Source organism: Sciurus vulgaris (genome assembly GCF_902686455.1).
Source record: "Sciurus vulgaris genome assembly, chromosome: 2".
NCBI lineage: Eukaryota > Metazoa > Chordata > Mammalia > Rodentia > Sciuridae > Sciurus > Sciurus vulgaris.
The window spans coordinates 187,313,938-187,333,023 of record NC_136462.1 but is presented as its reverse complement, the minus strand read 5'-3'; the positions used below and the strand labels follow the sequence as shown (position 1 = coordinate 187,333,023).

Genomic DNA, 19,086 nt, shown 5'->3' with positions numbered 1-19,086 from the left:
TGAGTTCTATCCTGGAGGTAAATTATCCTGATGGGTTGAATATGGAATGTGAAAAAAAACAAAAAACAAAAAAACAGGAATCAAGGATAATTCCCAGGGTTGGGGTCGGAACAATGGAAGGCTGGAAACTGAGACTGCTATGAAAATAAATGAATTCCCTGCAGAGGTCCAGAATTGGAAACTGTCACCTATTCCTTTGCCTGAAAAAGTAGAACAGAGATCTCACCTTAGTGAAAAAGAAGTGAAATAGGGCCTTTGAAAACCCATTTGCTCCTCTCTTTTTCCAACATCCTTTTTAGAAAACAGGAGCTCAGGCCCAGTGGAGGAGTTTAAAAGAGTCTTGCTTTGGGACATACAGGGTCAGAGTTGGTGTCACACCCCCTTTCAGGGTAGGTCCTGGGTGAATGAAGGCCCTTTCAGTCCCAGATGTTGGCACGGCCTTTGAGAATTGAGTCTCTAAATGCAAAAACATCAGGCTCAGAAGCTCCCTGAGGTTGGCTGCCATATGCAGCTGGCAAGCGTTCCCTGAAATCGGCAGATGAATAGAGTACTTATTGATATAAATATCATCACCGCAGCAGCTGGGCGCCTTGCAAAAATAAACAATGACACAGCGTGAGCATCAGAAAAGCCGCCCTCGGCACCTGGAGGGGCGGTTCTTTGAAGTGGCATCAGTATTTGTCTGCCAGCAAGCTCCTGCCAAGGCAGCCCATGGTTGGGGCCAGACCAGCACCATGGACAGATCTCCTTGGGTCCTGAGCATTGCTAGATTGCTCCAGCGAGGGCTGATGCCATATCCTATGAACCCGGAGGGCTGTGCTGGGGGTTGCTACCTATAGGTTGCAGCAAAATAGGGCCAAGGAGAGGATGTGAGCTGCAAGCGTGCTTTATTTTCTTGCACTGCTGTCCAACTCCACCTGCCTCTGCTCAAAATCTTACACTACGTCATTCAATCAGCCATCCCCAGCCATAAATTTCCTCTTCTTCACAATGGCTGCTTTTCAAAGCTAATTATAATCAATGAGGGCTCCTGGTAAAAACTCTCAATTCTCTGCCTTTGACCCTAAATATTTTTTTCTAAGTCTTCAGGGCCCCAAAACCCTGTGGTCAGATTAGTGGAGCAAAGCCCTAGAACTACAACATCCAGCAAAAGACACTGTGATTCCACATATTTATCAAGAAGAAACTTTTCAACCATATCCAATGGCATTCACAGGGTCTCTTTCATCTTTGTGAGCTCTGTGCATGGGCTAGCATCCATGGAGAACAGAAACCAGGAAAAAAATAAATACACAAACCCCTCTGCAGTCAGTTACACCCACTATAGTGTTCAGAAAGCTCAGGAGATCCTCCGTGCCAGTCACAGGGTGGGCTGTGTGGTAGACAGAATCATAACTTCACAAAAATGTCCACATCCCAATCACAGAATCCTAAGAGTATGTTACTTTTCATGGGAAAAGAGATGTGATGTGCTGAAATTAAGGCTTTTGAGATGTGGAGATTATCCTGGGATTCCATCATGGTCAATGTGAGAGTCCTTAGAGGAGAGAGGCAAGTGAACCAGAGTCAGTAGATGGTGAAATGACAAGATAGCAGGAAGTGAAGAGAGACAGCCACAGCCAAGGTATGCAGGCAACAAATGGACAGATTCTTTCCTAGAGACTCCAGAGAGGAATGCAGCCCTACTTACATCTTGATCATAACCCCTTAAGACTGGTTTCAGAATTCTGACCTCCAACATTACAAGATAATAAATCTGTGTTGCTTTAAGGCCCTAAGTTTGTGGGAATTGGTTATAGGAACCCTTCGAAACTGAAACCAGAAATTCAGACCTGGAGTAGTAGGGATCAGAGCAAAGTAGAAAGTGAGACTGAAATTATGATAAAAGCCAGAGTTAGCATCAGCGTTGGAAGGGAAAGTGGCTTGGACTGGAGAAATCTGTGTCTCAATCAGCATCTGAAGCCAGAGCCATCAGGAGCTGTGAGGGAGTGGGATGTGGTGAGCCAAGCAGGAGGCAAAGGTCCACCTCACCAGGCTAGGCAGCATTGCCAACCCAGAGGGAGGGCTCTAAAGTTCAGGGACCATGGTTTCTGGGCCTCATTCACCATTCATTATCAGCATACATTTATTGGGAACCTACCCTGTGCCAGGCAAAGCATGGACATGACAGAGGACAAAAGAGGCACAAAACAGCTCCCCATGGAGTATCAGTCTGCTGAAGGAATGTCCCCTCCCAGTCTCTCTTTAGCATCAGACAGAATGAAACCATCCTCAGGGCAAATAGCAAGACCCTGGACTAGCAGAGAGACACTGACCATGAAGAGAAGGGATAGAGGACACTCTGTCCAGAGGGCACGTCACATGGCCCTCCAGCCTTGTGGACAGCTATGGAGGATTCCAGCAGGAAACAACCACCCCATCAGCTTGGAATCGGTTTGTGCATCATTGAGACCCAGCCTCACTTTGGTTACCTCCGCATAATAATAAGAGCTGGCACTTCACCTCTCCTGGAATATTCTGTTGATTTATTACATTGATTATACTTGGAGTCTCCCCTGAATTTCTCATTATTTTGCTTGTCACTAATTCTAAGGAACCCCCTTTATCCTATTTAAATCTTAGAACGTTCATAATCCAAGTTTCCTCCAAATGCCTTTCAGTATTTCCCACATCCTCTCTTTTGAAAGCTTTTATTTCCCCAACTGTACTGACTCGTTAATAATGAGTTACTTTTCTTGCATTTTTGAAATTCCAATCTGCAGGCCATATGCAGAACTGTTATGGTAAGATGTTCTAATTCTAGCCCCAAGTCAGAGACTGGGGTCCTCCCTCCAGGACAACAGCATGATCTTCCTTTGATTTTCAAAGGCTTTGAAAACAGTCAGTTGGCCTTCTCCTGCTAACTTTATAGACACCACCTTGGAAACCACTGATTTCATATTGCAGATCAGGAAACTGAGACCCAAACACAGAAGGAATTTGAACGAGGTCACACAGTCCATCACTGACTTTCACACAGGGCCTCCTACCAGAGAAGAGGAAAATGTTTGCAATCATTTAATGACAGATTCCCAGGCCCCAGTACCTGATAATCATGGATCTGGTACCTGGGTATACAGAGAAGGCAGGAATGTTTCCTGACTTTAAAAAAAAGACAAGAGCCCACAGTCTTATAAAAGCTGAGTTGCCTGGTTCTGAGGCTCCCCCTGTGGGAAACCTGAGAAGTCAGGTGATGCAGGTGCAGGTGGGAAGATGAAGAGCAGCGGTCCCAGCATAAGGGCAGGCTCTGATTGTCTCCATGAAGGCGAGGGCATCTGGAAGCCAGAGAGGCCAGCTCTCCATCTTTCCAGGAGAAAAGCAGGGTGGTGTTTCAGAGATGTCTTTTGCTATCATTGTACCTACAGGGCAAATAGCAAGCACTGATAACCTCATTTTTATTTCAGCTTGTAAAACACAGCCTAACATGCTAACAAAGTGCACACAGTGCCCAGCTCTGTCTCAGCCAGCCTCGCATCTGACTTTGCAAGCGACTGTGTCTCTCTCTACCTCTCCAGAATAGGAATAGTAGAATAGGAAGTCTTGGGTCAAGAGACCTGAGTTCAAGTTCATCCCTTGCCTGATGCAGTATTCTGCCCTGAGTCAGCTTCTCGACTCCCCTGAGCCTCAAAGTCCTCCTCTGTTCAATTAGTATAACCCAGGCGTCAGCCATGTTCCCTGTCTTTGATGTGTAAACCAAATTGGCTCCATTAAGGAATGAGCCCATCCTTTGAGAAAACCCAACATCCACCCCAGGGTTTTGGGGAATAGGAGGGATTCCTATTCTCATGTTCACTTCCAAGCACTAGCTGGGGGCAACCTGAGGTTCATGTTGCAGCAACACTGCGACTGAAGGTTGACCCTCACACTCTCTCCTTCAACCCCGCCTCCCCTCCTTCCCTGGACTTCAGCAACACATCTCTCCCAGCTCACTGCCCAAACCATTTCCTTCCGTCTGCTTCCTCTCTCACCCCCCCCCCTTCTCAGCCCTCCCATGGCCTCCCCAAAAGTTGTTCTTTTTCTCAACTGTGAGGTTCAGCTGTCTCCTTAGCCTGGGCCTTGCCTCCCACCCAGGCACACTCCTGAGGGTATTGTCCCACGTCCCCACCCTTCCTTCCCAGAACAAACTCAGATCCAGCTGTTAGAAGATCAATGGAGCTTCTACCACCATGCGCAGGTGGCATGACCACTTACGGTGTCACTGAGAGGGAGAGGAGAGCTGCAGAAGTGTGCTTTGATCCCTCTCTCTCTCTCTCTCTCTCTCTCTCTCTCTCTCTCTCTCTCTCCTCTCTCTCTCTCTGCTCTGCTTCCTATTGCCTCTTCTCCCACAGTTTGTCTTCTTTAACGGGTCACAGTGTCAAAGCCAATGATAGATTTTTATAGAATCTGTTTAAAGGAATCTTACAATTACCTGTCTGAATTTTAAAATCAATTCGGATGACTCTTTTCTATTTCTCTCTTTAAAATACTAACTGACTTCCTCTTTAGGTGTCTTGGGATTGACTTTTCTCTCTCTGGATCACGAAGATCTGCAGAGGTGGCATCTTTCATTTCTGAAGCTATGATATTACTTGGACTTTCCATTTTTATCAAAATCTTTTTTAATTAACAGAAGGCATAACCAAGGTGCACAGAAATGTTCTTTAAAAACTGTTTTTTTTTCCAAAAGTAGGCCCGTCTGCTAGTTTTCATTCAACTCATCAGAACATGTTTATTCTAGCGACTAACAAGCTTTCTGATTCCATCAGCAAGAAAAAGATGTTTAACGAGGAAAGCTACCTTGCATTTGTTACATTTCACGCGTGAACTTGCACCCCCAAAGGACATCTTTCATCTTTTCATGGTCCGAACAGCGATGGAGATCACTAGGTGGAATAATGTATGGCAGCTGTTTCAGGGCTTACACACAGGCTTCTCAACTTCTGCTTGGTTTAATTCATTCTGACAATAAGTAGCAGAAGCCCCTCTGCTTTTCTGAAAGAAGCGTGGCCATTTCTAAATCATCAGAACAACAGGACTGGCTTCCCCTCCCCAGTGAGCTCATCACCACTACCCATGTACTTCTGCAGATCAGATCCTCCTTTTGACCACAGTGCCCTCCCCAGACCACTAAGAAAGGGAGGGAGGACCCCAGGCAATGAGGTGAGGCACCCAGCTGGTCCAGATTCCAGGCTAAGGAATTCGAATCTGTTCTTGGAGATAGCCAGCTTCAAGTTTTCCAGCTAAGGAAGAAAATACCAACATCAAGGTTGCATTGAGTTTAAGTGTGACCTTGAAGTCAGACAGATCCTCGTGATCTTAGAGAAGCAAGTTGACTTCCTTTAATCTTTACTTCCAAGGTCTTAGGAAACCATAAGCTTCCTCTCCCCCAAGAGTTCTGTAAGCTGCTCAGGCACAAATGCCCGTGGTCTGGCCCCTCCATTCACTTATGTGGTCTCTGATTCACTCCTGTGTCATTCAGGCAGCATGGACAGAGGGCATTGTGTATGCTATTGGAAACGTATGGAGTAATCAGGAGGTCGGGGAGGGATCACATAATGCCAACTCACCTTCTACCTTCCAGTGGATCCACTACCCTCCTGACAAATGTCCTCTTTTATTTTCTGAGTCCCTTTTGAGAAAAACCTACAGGTCTCTCTCTCTCGGCATGCAGAACTTTGTCCCTCTATCCAGGATGCTGCCTGCATCCACAGCTACCCAAAGCTGGCCTATCAGGAATTCTCACAAGGGCATCCTGTGGGGTTTTTTTATTTGTTTGTTTTTAAAGAATTTTCATATGACTGGAAAGCAGAAGGAAGAAAAGCCTTCCCTGTGAACATCTTGTTTTGAGCGACCCTTCCCCATGCTGCCTGATAATTATAGCTCACATGCACTGAGCGCTCAGCAGATACAGGTCCATGTGCGAGGATACATTAAAATTCCTAGTCACTCATTAGAACCTGGAGGAGCAAAGGGACTTGGACCAGTTGCTCAATCAGAAAGTGACAGAGCTGGAACTTGAACCCAGGGCACTTCAAGTGGGGACCTTGATACAGTGCCCTACCCGTTTGCTACACTGTATACGCAGACCATGTAGATGGCTCCCGCGCAAATGCAATCACACACTTGGACACCAGGTCAGTCTTGAGCTAAACCACAGAGGACGTTTCTTGCTGATGAGAATCATTTCTGAGCCCCAAAGGGTCACTGGGAACAGAATATGTGGCCCCCGCCACCCCGCTTCTTTCTCAGCCTTCCTGTGGCTAGATTAGCTGCAGTGTTGCGGGCTGTAGGAAGACTCTGATGATCTTTGGCAGCTCAAACCCGCATCTGCCGGCGCATCACCTGGCTGAATGTCACCTGCGCTGCTGCAGATGTGGGCTCACAAATTAGGGAACCCAAGTGAAAGAATGACTCCGATTTAGGATTAGAAGGGCCCTACAACCTTCCCCAGCCCCCTGGGCATTATGGGAGAGTGACCTGGAAAATCAAATGCTGAGAAGTGTCCCAAAGCATAGGAGTCTTGTTTGAGGCATAGTAGACCCTATTAGCTTGAGAAATTGCTCTGGAAATCTTATTAAAAGAGACAAATCATTCCACATTCTCTCCAGACTGAAAATATTGGGGGTAATAGACTTTCTCTGATGCCTTGGATCCATGCTCCCCGTGTCAGGATCACAGACAAACTCTGGCAAGGCTAAGTTCAATACAGGCGATAAAGGCAATTATTTTTTTTTTTTCAAATGGGCAGTTCTGATTAATTCCAATTTCTCCGGCCAGCCACAAACTTATCTGTACAGTCCCTCATTACTGTGAAGGTTGCAAGGCAGAAGAGCCAATGGCAAAGAGAAATGAAGTTCAAATTGTGGATTTGTCATTACTGCACAGCTCAGCAGCTGCAGACCATCCAGCCATGGAGGCCCTGCGACCAGCCCTCCCCACACCCCACACACGCACATCTCCTTTCTCCACATGCTCGGTTAACCCCCGATGAAGATGCTGGGAAAGCAAGCACATTGCCTTATGAAGCCTGACCTTGCTACTTAGAGGGCTGATGAGGAGAATCCTTCAAATTGGTATACAGATGCTCCTCGACTTACCATGGTTTGACTTAGGATTTTTGGACTTTACAATGCCATGAAAGTGATATGCATTCAGTAGAAACCATAACTCAAATATTGAATTTGGAACTCCCAGCCAGGCCCCAAGCACAGGGACAACCACTGACCTCCACAGTATGCAGGACTGTGCTGCTCAGCTGGGGTGCTGGGTAGGTTAGGTGTATTCAATGCATTTTTGACTTAGGGTAATTTCAACATATGGGGGAATGCAACCCCATAGTGAGCTGAGGAACATGTGCATGATGGTAATGATATAATGACTACGTAATAATAGCAATTTGCAGTCTCAAATAAGTGTTTATTCCATGTCTAGTACTGTGCTAAAGGTTTTATTTACATGAATTATCTCCTTTGTTCTCACAACAACTCTGCAGAGGAGTTGGCAACATTTTTCTGTGAAGGGCCGGATAGGGAATATCGAAGGCTCCTCGGGCCACATGGCCTCTGTCAATGCTACTCTTTGGTTATGGCATGACAGCAGTCATAGACAATACATAAGTAAGTGTAACCATGTTTCAATAAAGCTTTATTTATAAGACTTTCTTTACTACGGGTTTTGGAAATAGAATGCTGACCACTGCTGTAAGGTGAATGATGTTATCCCTAAGCTAATTTGGGTACCCACCATTGGAAGGTGGGAGAAGTGGTATTTCCCTCTCTTACATCTCCCCTCCTCTCTTTTCTTCCCTTCCAATTTTAGTTCTGGCATGGGTCTCCCCAGAATGAGTTTGTTTTTTATCAACACAGGGGAAAGTCCCCTCGGCTGTCATTCTCTTCTGTGAAAATCCGGTACCAGAGGAGGACACCACACCTCCGTGGGTCACCTCTGTCAATCTAGCTCTTTGTCTGCATGCTTGGTGTGGGCAGTGGCTGACACCACTGATGAGAAACTCAGACCCAAACTGTTCTCAGAAGCCTTGGTGGGTCATTGTTTCAGCTGAGTTTCAACTGAGCCTCCTAGGTAACTCTCACATGGTCTTTCCATCACATGGCCTCTGTCCATCCTTGAATGGCCCCCACAGGCCTGCAGCCCTAGTCTTAGCTGTCCTCTGTGGTCCACCTTGGCATCTCTATGCCCTTTGGAAACTGATCAACACCTCAAAGCCAATCCACAGTCACTTCAATATTCTTTCCCCAACCAAAGTCACCTATCAACTCATGAGATACAGTGGATGAAGCATCCATCTCTCTTTCAAGATGGTACCCATAAACATGAGCAATTTATGACCAAGCTTTCTCAGTCTCTGCACTACTGGTATTTGGGACCAGATAACTTCCTGGGGAAGCTGTCCTATGCATTGTGGGGTATTCAGCAACATCCTGTTGCATCTAGTGCAACATCTATGCACTAGATGTCTCTAGCAATTCCCAAGTGTGACAATAAAGTGTCTTCAGACACTGCAGATGTCTCCTGGAGGGAAAAAACAGCCTCTGGCTGACAACTACTCTCTTAGACCAAAGAGCGACCATTGCCTATGGGTTCTGATTCCCATTCCCAGAAAATTGGAAAAATCATCAGCCAGATCTGTCAATACCAGGTAACATTTCTTATAGTGCAAGGGAAGCATAATGGTCCCTGATTTACGTATGAGAAAACTGAGGTCTGAGACACAAAAGGACTAAGCAGCAGAGCCTGAATTTGGACCCAAGATTGCCAGAGGCCCCAGCCTGTCTTTTGAGAGAGTCAGTCATGATCTGATCGTGAATGAACATCATAGGTTTTCCTGCAACCAGGGAAAGTCAGCCACCGTCTTCATATGAAAATAGATCCACATTGTGTCTGTCTAATCCCAACAGCAGCATTTCAATGTAGATATCATGCTCCCCATTTTATAGACGAGGAAACTGAAGTCTAGCAAATCTAACAAAGGATTTGAACTCAGGATGGCAAAGATGTTTCCATCCAGTGTTTCTGGGTTCAGAGCCTTGACATTTCAATACCGAAAACCAAAAACCTGCTCCCAATAGGATAGCTGAGTCCAGTTTCTGTGCAATACGCGACCACTCTAGTCAGTGTGCCCTGCCCGCAATGAGAAAGGCCCAGTGACAAATGTCTCTGATGCCCACCCCCGCCCTGTGTCCTTGGCCTGCCTCTATGACCTCTTTTCTTCTCCCAGCTCTGTATGCAGTACTGGCCCGAGAAGACCTCCGGGTGCTACGGACCCATCCAGGTGGAGTTCGTCTCCGCAGACATCGACGAGGACATCATCCACAGAATATTCCGCATCTGTAATATGGCCCGGGTAAGTGCAGGGCTGCCACTGCTTGCCGCGCCTCCTTCACAAAACAGATGGAGGCCTCCGGGAGAGGATCCCACCCAGCCCGCCAAGAGTCTGTGTGACGCTCTCCCGATAATCTCTTCCTTGGGGGAGCGATGCCTTTGCCGATTCCGGTTCCACAGCCAGCAGTGACTCCAACAAAGATGCAAAGAGCGACATCCAGCCCGCCATCTGCCTGTTTCCTGACACACTTGCTGCTGTGTAGACAAAACTTCTCAGACATTAGCTCTCCCCCACCGTGCCATGCTGCCTTGGCACCAGTTGATGCAGACTGGCAGACTGATGGGATCGTACAAGCTCTGGGGAGGGTAGTCCTGCATGTGCTGAGACCGAAAATAATTAGGTGCTCTCATTAGGATGTCCCCTGGCTGGATGGGGGAGGATTGGGTAGGAGGGGGCAGACTGGTGACCCATGAAATGGTAGCTAACTACGGGCCTCCTTTGGGAGCTCAGGGTGAACAGAAGTCAGCCTCGACCCTCAGGTCACTCTCTAAAGGGAAGGTGAGATGTGTTCTGACCTGTGAGCCTCAGAGAGAAAGGACTCTGCCCAGAGTCAGGGAAGGTGTTCCTAAAGAAAGGGACGTTAGATTTGGGTTTTAAAGACTGAGTAAAAGTTTTCCAGGTAGAAAGGGAAAGAGAATCAGTGTGCACACAGGTGTAGATGTGGGGGAGTCAGTGACTGCCCCCATGATGTCCTGGTTAGACCCTGTTTAGTCTGTCTTCTGCTGTGCTAAAGCCCTCCCGCTCCCACTCGGGGTATCTGGACGACTTGCATCCCAATGTCCCCAGTAAAACAGCCCTAACGAGCTCTCTGTTCTCAGCCGCAGGATGGGTATCGCATAGTCCAGCACCTCCAGTACATTGGCTGGCCTGCCTACCGGGACACACCCCCCTCCAAGCGTTCTCTGCTCAAAGTGGTCCGACGGCTGGAGAAGTGGCAGGAGCAGTATGACGGGAGGGAGGGACGCACTGTGGTCCACTGCCTGTGAGTACCGTGGAGGTGTCACCAGAGCATTGGGGCCACGGGTGGCAGACCACACTTGAGGGTGCTGCTGGCCACAGCTGTGCCACATCTCGAGACCCCTGAAGAGGCAAAACATGGCAGTCCTTCAATGGGCTGGGGTTGCCAGTTGTCCTGAAGTATTGCTACATGACATATAGTCGATGCAAGCCATGGAGGGGCAGACCACTCCCCAAGGCCCCCGGCACAGAGGTGAGCCACACACTCCAAAAGGAGGCACGACCTGTTCTGCTAGAAAGCTCATGACGAAGTGGGTCCCACTGACCAGGTCTCCTTCATTATTTCCTGAAGAAGAGAAGGGAAAGCTTAGTTAGCTTAAGTTAGCTTAAGCAGACATTTTAAACAAAGCGTGTCATCCCATCTGCAAGGTAGATATCATCATTTTGTAGTGAGAAAACAAGCATGGACAAGGCAAGGGATCTGGGAGTTAAGAGAGGAGATGTGATTGCGTTCCCTGGGCTCGAAGATAACATGCCACCCACTGAGCCACACTGCCCTGGAGTCAACCAAGGGACTGGTCAACCGTGTCTGCCTCCTGAGACGTCTCTTACTACAGACTTAGTAAGAATACAGGGATAGAGGGCATGCAGGGAAGAGGCTACTCTGAGGAGCTGACAGACGGGTTTGAGGGCCCTGGGAACTCTTGAGGGGGCTCAAGGTCAGTATTTTTGTCTCCATTACTGGGTGAACTGGAGTCTTCACTTCTTGTCTTAGAATGAGCACAGCCCACAGAGACCCCCATGTTATCATGCGAGGTGGAGGTCAGGACCCCTTAGAGGATTGTGACTGACAAGTGATCAAGAAAATCACTTAACAGCGAGGTCCTCAGTCCCTCACTGGGATGTTGAATTAGACCATCTTTAGACCCTGTAGTGCTCTGGTATGAAATAGTCAGGAAATGAAAACAAAATGTATCTGTCAATGAAGAGATCAACAATGCCATGGTAACCAATATGCATATGTTATAAAGTTAATTACTTAAAGGGAAGGTATCACAGAGTCTATTGTTAGGGGTATAAGGAGACCCTAACACAGAGAAGGAATCTGTGATCTCAGGCCCCTAACAGCTCTGTGCGGAACGTTTGCTTCACGATGATTCACTTTGCTTCTTAGAACTTGAACGACACAGGGAGAAGTGACTGGGAGGGCCTCCCTCTTTTCAAATGTTGTGCCACAGGAAGTGTGAACCAGAGTCTTCCCTTTTACAGAATAATTATTTCTGAGCAAGTGGAGGCATTAATAACAGCTCACTGACCTCAAAATTGAGTTCAGTCTTTTCAAAACCAGCTAATTGTTCACTTTCTCTCAAACAGGCAGTGCACACACATCAACAGAGTCAGAGCATAAAGGAGGTTAGACACACACATGCACACTTGGAGCTTCAGGGCTCCCACCTGTAGCAAAACCCCTTCCCAGAGGATACAGAACTCAAGAGTGGAGTCCAGGAGGATGTTGTGTGGTCTGCTAGGTCAGGCTGATGGGTAATATCAGCCACACCATGCTGGCTCTCCCAGAAACTGGCAGCCTATTCCTTGCTAACTAACCCTTGCTCCCCCCAGGTCCCTCCCACACATTCAAATGACTCTACTGTCAGCACAGGCCACCCCGACCCTTCAGGGTCTCATTCTAGCAGGCCCTGAGATGCCTGCATCCTGTCTTGGATTCTGCTGTGCTTGCTCAAGAAAACACCAAACCCTCCTTCCTAGGACCTCCCTCCTCTCATGTTATTTTCACAGGAGCAACGTTTTATCCATGTATCCCTAGCCAAGGTGGCCAGCAGTTAGAAAGGGAGGAAAACTCAGGAATGACACTGTACCAACAGGGGATAGGAACCTAGCATCCTTGGGGACCCTAGGTATCACAACAGTCACTGAAATTCAGGCACTATCCAGTGGAGGGAGGACCACTCTTTGCACTTGAAACATCTGGTCATGGGATATCCTGTAGATAGAACATCTGGAAGGCTGACTGAGTGCCTTTGTTTCTGTCCAGATGTTTTTTAGACACACACCATTACATGGAATCATTAGCTGCTCTTGGCAATGTGCCCAGGAATTTAGAATCAGGTAAATTCCTGAGGGACTCTCTGTAAAGAGTTTGAGGGGTGTTTCCATGAAGATGATTTATAGAGCTTCAGAAAGGAGTGGCAGAGACGTGGCCCTACCAAGAGTACTCTGTCCTTACACTCAACATCAATGGAATCCTGCTTAAATGAAGATGTGCAAGTAGAGACCTATTATTTCAGGACACAGCCTCCCAGGCCCACAGTCTCAAGCCTGGGCTGACTGACCTAGGCTGCCTTTAGTGGAGGACGGGGAGACATCATAAGGAAAATCTCCTGGAACCTTCCTTCGTCTTCACTGGATGTGAAGGCAGACCCAGACATCCTTGTCCCAAAGAATGCTGGTGTCACATGAACAAAGACACGATGTCCTCCTGTCCTGGGGACTTCGGCCACGGTGACCTGGGTGACCGTGTCATGCGCATGGTACCAAGGAGAGTTAATTATACCCTCTAAGATCTTTGAGTCCAACACCTCCATTACATGAATGGGGAACTGGGGGGCCCAGACAGAGAGTGACTTGCCTGAAGTAGAAGAAGTTTTGTGGAACAAATGGAACTCAAGTCAGAGCCCATGACTCAGGCTGAAGTTCTCACCAATGCCTCGTTCTGCATTTGCCGGGGCAGCCAGGCCTCACTACTATAACGAGGTGCTAAGATCAGCAGGTGCCTCGGCAGGGGGCACCCAGAGATGAGGCTCACCATTCCCTCTCTGTTTAGAAGTGGAGGAGGCCGTAGTGGCACCTTCTGCGCTGTCTGCAGCGTGTGCGAGATGATCCAGCAGCAGAACATCATCGACGTGTTCCACATCGTGAAGACGCTGAGGAATAACAAATCCAACATGGTGGAGACCCTGGTGAGTGTCCAAGAGCTGCTCTCCAACAGTTAGGGACTGACGGTAGTCCCTGGACTCAGGGAAAACGATTTCCAATAGGAGAAATGTTCAACAGCTGGGTGCTTACTGAGTACTCACAACCTAGGCCCTCTGCATATTTCTAGGCCTGCCCTGTTTCCTTGCTAACCAATCCCACCAACTTTTCTTTTCTGCAGTGTACTGCAAATATTCATCCTGGTCTACCTACTGTTTTACTTCTACCCATTTCTTGAGAAAATGTCACTAATTCAGGCTTAAAGGAAAGGATTCTGAATTGGTAGAGTGTGAAGTATGTTTTCAATTCAGTCCAAACCTTTTCTAATACATTTATGCTAATTTTTACAGTCTGAAGCATTGAACTGGGACACTGTAGGAAAAGGATAGTAAAGAGAGTGGAGAGGCAGAGCCCCAGAAGATAAGACCTGGTACAAGGGAGGAGACAGGCCATACACAAGCAACATTAATATAAATGTCTTTAAACCTACTCAGAGTGCGATCTTACCCAACGTGAGATCCCACTCAACATCCGCATTGCCTGGGAGTGTGTAAGAAGCGCAGACTCTTGAGCCTGACTCCAGGTCTACTGCATCAATATCTGCATTTCTAACGACTATCACTGGGTGTTTTGAACACAGGTTATAATTTGAGAAGAACTGGTGATGCAGAATGGTAAGAAGAAAGGGAATGATCCCAGCTGGGCAGTTAAGAAAGCTCGAGTGAAGTAGGCATCCAAGGGAATAATGAAGGATGTCCAGATGGGGATAATTTTGAGTTGACTTTTTGAATGGATGTGGATAAGTCTTCTCCAAAATGCATACCTCAAATCTAATGCATCTTCCCTTTCCTTTCCATGTTTCTCTTGTTTCTTCTCCTTTGTCTCTCCTCTTCTCCTCCTCTCAGGAACAGTATAAATTTGTATACGAGGTGGCACTGGAATATTTAAGCTCCTTTTAGCCCAATGGGATGGGGAACCTGCTGGAGTCCACAGGCTGCTGCGGCCGAGCCCCCTTTTCTGTGAATGGCAGTGACTGGGCTCAGGGGCACAAAGGTGACACCCGCCACCCAACTCCAAGGAGAAGACTGGTGGTCCCACGTTGTGCAGTGGGCTCTGCACCTTCCTAGGGGGTCTCCTGTAGCTGTGGGAGATGCCGCGCTCACAGGCCCAGGCTTCCCTTCCACACCCGACCAGCCACAGCCCTGGCCCAAGAAGTGCACCCGCAAGCAAGGCCCTGGACATCCGGTTCCCAGACCTCTTGCTTTCATTCTTTCCAAGTTTGTGAATCTCATGGCAAGCCAACTGTGCAGGTGCTAGAGAGTGGGAGGCTGGCTAATACGTCCTTTGCCCTCCTTCCCTTAGCAGTGTTGGGGATGTGGGTTCTACTCCTCTTTGCTATTATGGAAAAGATCGGGATCTTGGAAGTCATTGCTCTGATGCCCCTCACACTCTCCTTCGGGGGCCTCTGGTATCAGATACCTGCCAGTCCGGATCGGTGTGACCTTGGAGTGCCCCCTCAACCACAGTGGAGGCCACTGTCCATCCTCATACCAAACTTGCATGGGGCTTGGCCCACTGCTATTCCCTACCCCTTCCCCAACCCAGGCCTTGACCTTCTGTCATTCACTGGCCAGCTAGCTGTGCCCACAGCACCCACCGATAAAGGTTTTCCACGCTTTTTTGTGGTCTGTGGGAGGGAATGCAGGGAATGTCGCTGTTCCTCCTCATCTTTGTAAAAGAGACCACCTGCCAAGGGCAGGGCTTTGTCTGGCCTGTCTAATGTAACCCCTGTGTCTCTTGGGTGATAGCTTCCTTTAGGAGGAGCAAAAGGATACGATTTGATTATTTTCTCAAGTACTTGTAGAACGAAACTTTCTTTTGAGGTGTAAAATCTTTGTCTCATATGTCAGGAAATAAAAAAGACAGGGTGGGAGTTTGAATGTGTAGCTATAAGACAAATTTCTTGGGCTTACTTTATTTCCTGGCCATGTCCTTGAAAGGTCCCATCCTTGTATAGCACAACCACCAAGGAAGGAAATGTGGGCTAGTCAGAATATGATCCCTGGATGCTGGGGCAGAGAGAGGATCAGCTTTGTGGAAAATTTGGATCTCCAAATTTGAACTCTTCCCTAGAGAAATCCAGCCACCATCTTGTAAAAGACCGTTGTAGACCCAGTCATGCTTTGGTTTAAAATAGGCCAAGGGGATAAGACCTAGGGCTCTGAGTCTTGCCCATAGTATGGATGAGTCAAGCAAAGGGAGCCAGCATTTGCTAAGTTATCTACTGTATGCCAGCTGTCATGCTTGGCACTGTCCCTTAGTGACAGCTCACCTTGTCCTCAGCACCTCCCATCAAGAAGCAGTCGAGGAAACCAACACACCTTCTTCAGAAATGAAACCCTGAGTTCCAAAAAGGCAGGTGATGGGACTGAACATTCTTTATACTGTTTTCTTCATACTTTCTCAGCCAAGCAATTATTTTATGGAGGAAAAATAAGGCTAGAAACTTCTGAGCAGAGAACTCCACAAATGGAAATTGAATTCTTCCTTTCTGATGGCAGTTCTTCTGGGAAACCCAGAATTTCAGATACATTTTAGTAACTCATTCCTGGTTCCTCAGGAAAACTAGTCTTACCTAATTTCTTCTTCATGAAAACAATGCTCCTGCTCCCTCAATCTACCAGGGAGCCAACCAGGGACATTCTACCTTGGTCTCTAGCTAGTACTTAGGCACAGGATCTAGCAACCTCCCATGGCCTGGGATCTAGGAAGCTCCATCTTGCAGACTGGTATAATCCCATATAGGGGATAAAGGACAAAGAATTCAGTAAAGCACAGTTTTTGCCCTTTGGGGCTCACTATATACTGGAGAAATTAAACCACCAAAAATGGTGTGAATGAGTGTTACCTGAACTTGGGTGTGAGGCTCTACCTGTGGCTTCCTTGAACAGAAAACATCCATTCCAACTGGGTCTCAACAGGTAGATAAAGGAAGAAAGGAAATTCAAGCCAAGGGGTCAATGACAAAGAGGTATAAATAGGCATCTGGAGGGACAGACGGTGAGAGGCCAGCCCTGCTTGAGCACAGCAGGCCAGGGAGAGTGGGAGGCAATGAGCCAGGGTCAGGGAGACGGATGCCCCACTGAGGGTACAGGCATTGCCCTGCAGGCAACAAGAAGCCTATGGAGCTCTGCAGTGATGTTCTCAGCTTGGTGTTGGAGGAGACTCCCTCTGGACCAGTGGAGCTGCCTTTTTCCTTTCATCAGACACTGTGAAAACATTCCCTTAAGCGTGTACTTTTAATATCATATCTATTTGTCTGTCTGCTCATTATTTTGTTGCTGGAACAAAATATGCAGTGGATTATGAGACTCAGCTCCTGTGAGAAACCCAGGGTCTCTGCTTTATCATGGAGCAGGGTCAGCAACCCAGGCCTCCAAGCTCACTAGGACAGGACATAAAAGGAGCCCAGGGAAGCAGCTTCATTGGCATGGACTCTGGAACTGTCTAGAAGTCCAGGAACACCGGACTTGATCAAGGAAGGGCTGTCGCTGTGGAGGTTCAAAAGGAAACATCTCAAAGCAAAGGCAGGCAAAGGAACCCCAGGACGAGCTTACTCTTTTCCTTTGATGGGCCTCTTCCCAGGTGTATTTGAGCAGGTCCCCAGGACCCAACCCCCAGTGATCCTGCCACCTTCCCCTGGCTCCAGTCTACTGCCTCAAATGATCTTCCCCAGCCTCAAGGAGCCTACAGCACAGCCTATTGTGTGCTGGTTTTTTCCCACATCTTGGGTGGAGGGAGGGCTATTTAACACAAATCCTAGAACTAATTCTGCTCAGAAAGGGGTTAAACATCTGACAGATGATGATGTCAGGGGTTTCCATCATTTCACATGGTAGTAATTGAAAGGGTGACTTTAAATCGTAAAAACTCAGGCTGTGCGGGGTAACCCAACAAGGGCCAGCTCATTCCCTCACTTCGTAACAACTCAGTCACCCTCCAAAGAAGGCAAGGTAGTGAAGGAGGCTAGTGTACACAAAAAGAAACTAATACTCATGGGTGGAGATAACTTCTCTAGGATCCCACATATGGAAGATATGTGGCAGGTCTTGGATGAGATGGGGTAATGGTGCCCAGGAATTTGAACTTGATCCCTTGCCCAGAAAATCTCACAAGCAAACACCACCTCCCCAGGGCATCTCTTCACCCCACCCTAGTTACAAGATAGGCTTAACTTTTTATGAACAGAGGACAATAGTATTAATGCAGAGTCTCCACAATAGAAGCTAGATTCATGTCCAAGGCACCAAAGAGTGCCCTTTCTTAGCAAAGATCTTGCCAAGGTTTTCATCTCCTAGACACTTGAAGAAGATGTGAGGAATTAATGAGAATCCAGGAACTGTCCCCACCTGCATGTGTTTGTGGCCTAGATAACTTCAGTAATCAGGAATCTGCTAGTATGAAGATCCTGGGTCATCGGGGGTCCTCCAGGCCTCCAGATAGCCACAGCAGAACTCCCTTTGTGAGAATAGAAGGTAACAGTTTGTTTTAGATATTGTCTTTCTCTGTGTGTGGCCTGAGCAGTGACCCACTAGATGTCAGACATCACATGAAGCAAAAAGACTCTGTGCTGGGGACTCTAACATGTGAACCCTCTTACTTCATTACCCTAAGAAGTGTTTGTGATTATCATAGCCCCATCTTACTGATGAAGAATCAGAGGCACCAAAGGATTAGATCATGCCCAAAGTTCCACAGCTGGTGAATGAGCTTAAACTGGGCCAGGACTTAAACTGGATCTTCTGATCACTGAGACAATATTTTTTCCACCTTTGTGCCTGTCTACCTATATCTGCAGAGACTAGAGTGAAGCAGATAACTCAGTGGATCCCAGTAAATCCCAAAGTGATGACGGTAAGCTTAAAATTCCTTCATAGACAAGTTCACCCTCCCCTAAGCAGACCCTCTGATGTGAGGGTATCCTGACCTCACTGTTCCTGAATTGACCTCAACTAAGGTCTCTTTCAGTTGGGTGCTGGAAGAAATCATTGACATACTATAAGGATGAAGACTCACCCAACTGGCATGATGAAAGCCAAGCTGGAAGCAGGCTTACACAGCAGATTCCTGATTTCTGAGTTTTAGAAGGTGGTACCCATGGTAAAGGTAGAGTCCCATTGTTACTAGCACAGACAAATCTGAGGCCATTCTCTTCACATGATAGTCTAGGGTCTAGAAGGCCCCTCACTTTACCTTAGCTACACACACTCACTGGATTCCTGCAACATGCAGCACCCTAGAGGGGGACCTACCAGAAAGCACAGATTACTATGCTATGATTAGCATGGCATAGTGAATCCCTTGCTGAGGGACAGGATTGTGGAGGAAAGAGCTCAGTCTTTGGCTTGAACCCCAACTTTACATTTCTTGACTATAGAATGGTGGACCAAACAATACATTGAAAAGGGAACATGAAAATATGCTTTAGCAAGTTAGAATGGGTAGATATGGAAGGCTTTGGGCAGGCAAACAAGAAGGCAAGGCCAGGGAAATGCAACTCAGTGAATACACAAAACCAAAAATGCTCATGGGCCATTAAGCAAAGTGGTCATACTTCTATGACACAACAGGACAAGGGCATGTGTAGGACTTGTCAGACTCACTTAGAACAAGGGTGCTGCTTTGGAACAATTCTCAGTGTCCAGGGGAGAAGATGATAA

General features: G+C 47.4%; 1 protein-coding gene across 10 annotated transcripts in view; it reads left to right on the top strand.

The window, feature by feature from the left end:
- The window catches only part of PTPRT (protein tyrosine phosphatase receptor type T), a 1,026,485-nt gene extending 1,008,586 nt beyond the window's left edge, over nucleotides 1–17,899 (top strand). For all 10 annotated transcript variants that reach the window (XM_079126897.1, XM_079126896.1, XM_079126893.1 and 7 more), the window contains 4 exons: nucleotides 9,254–9,379; nucleotides 10,237–10,400; nucleotides 13,218–13,353; nucleotides 14,272–17,899. In XM_079126897.1, the coding sequence (XP_078983023.1) occupies nucleotides 9,254–9,379; nucleotides 10,237–10,400; nucleotides 13,218–13,353; nucleotides 14,272–14,325 (480 nt within the window). In that variant the 3' untranslated portion in view covers nucleotides 14,326–17,899. The remainder of the gene's footprint in view (nucleotides 1–9,253; nucleotides 9,380–10,236; nucleotides 10,401–13,217; nucleotides 13,354–14,271) is intronic.
- Nucleotides 17,900–19,086: the final 1,187 nt, after the last annotated feature.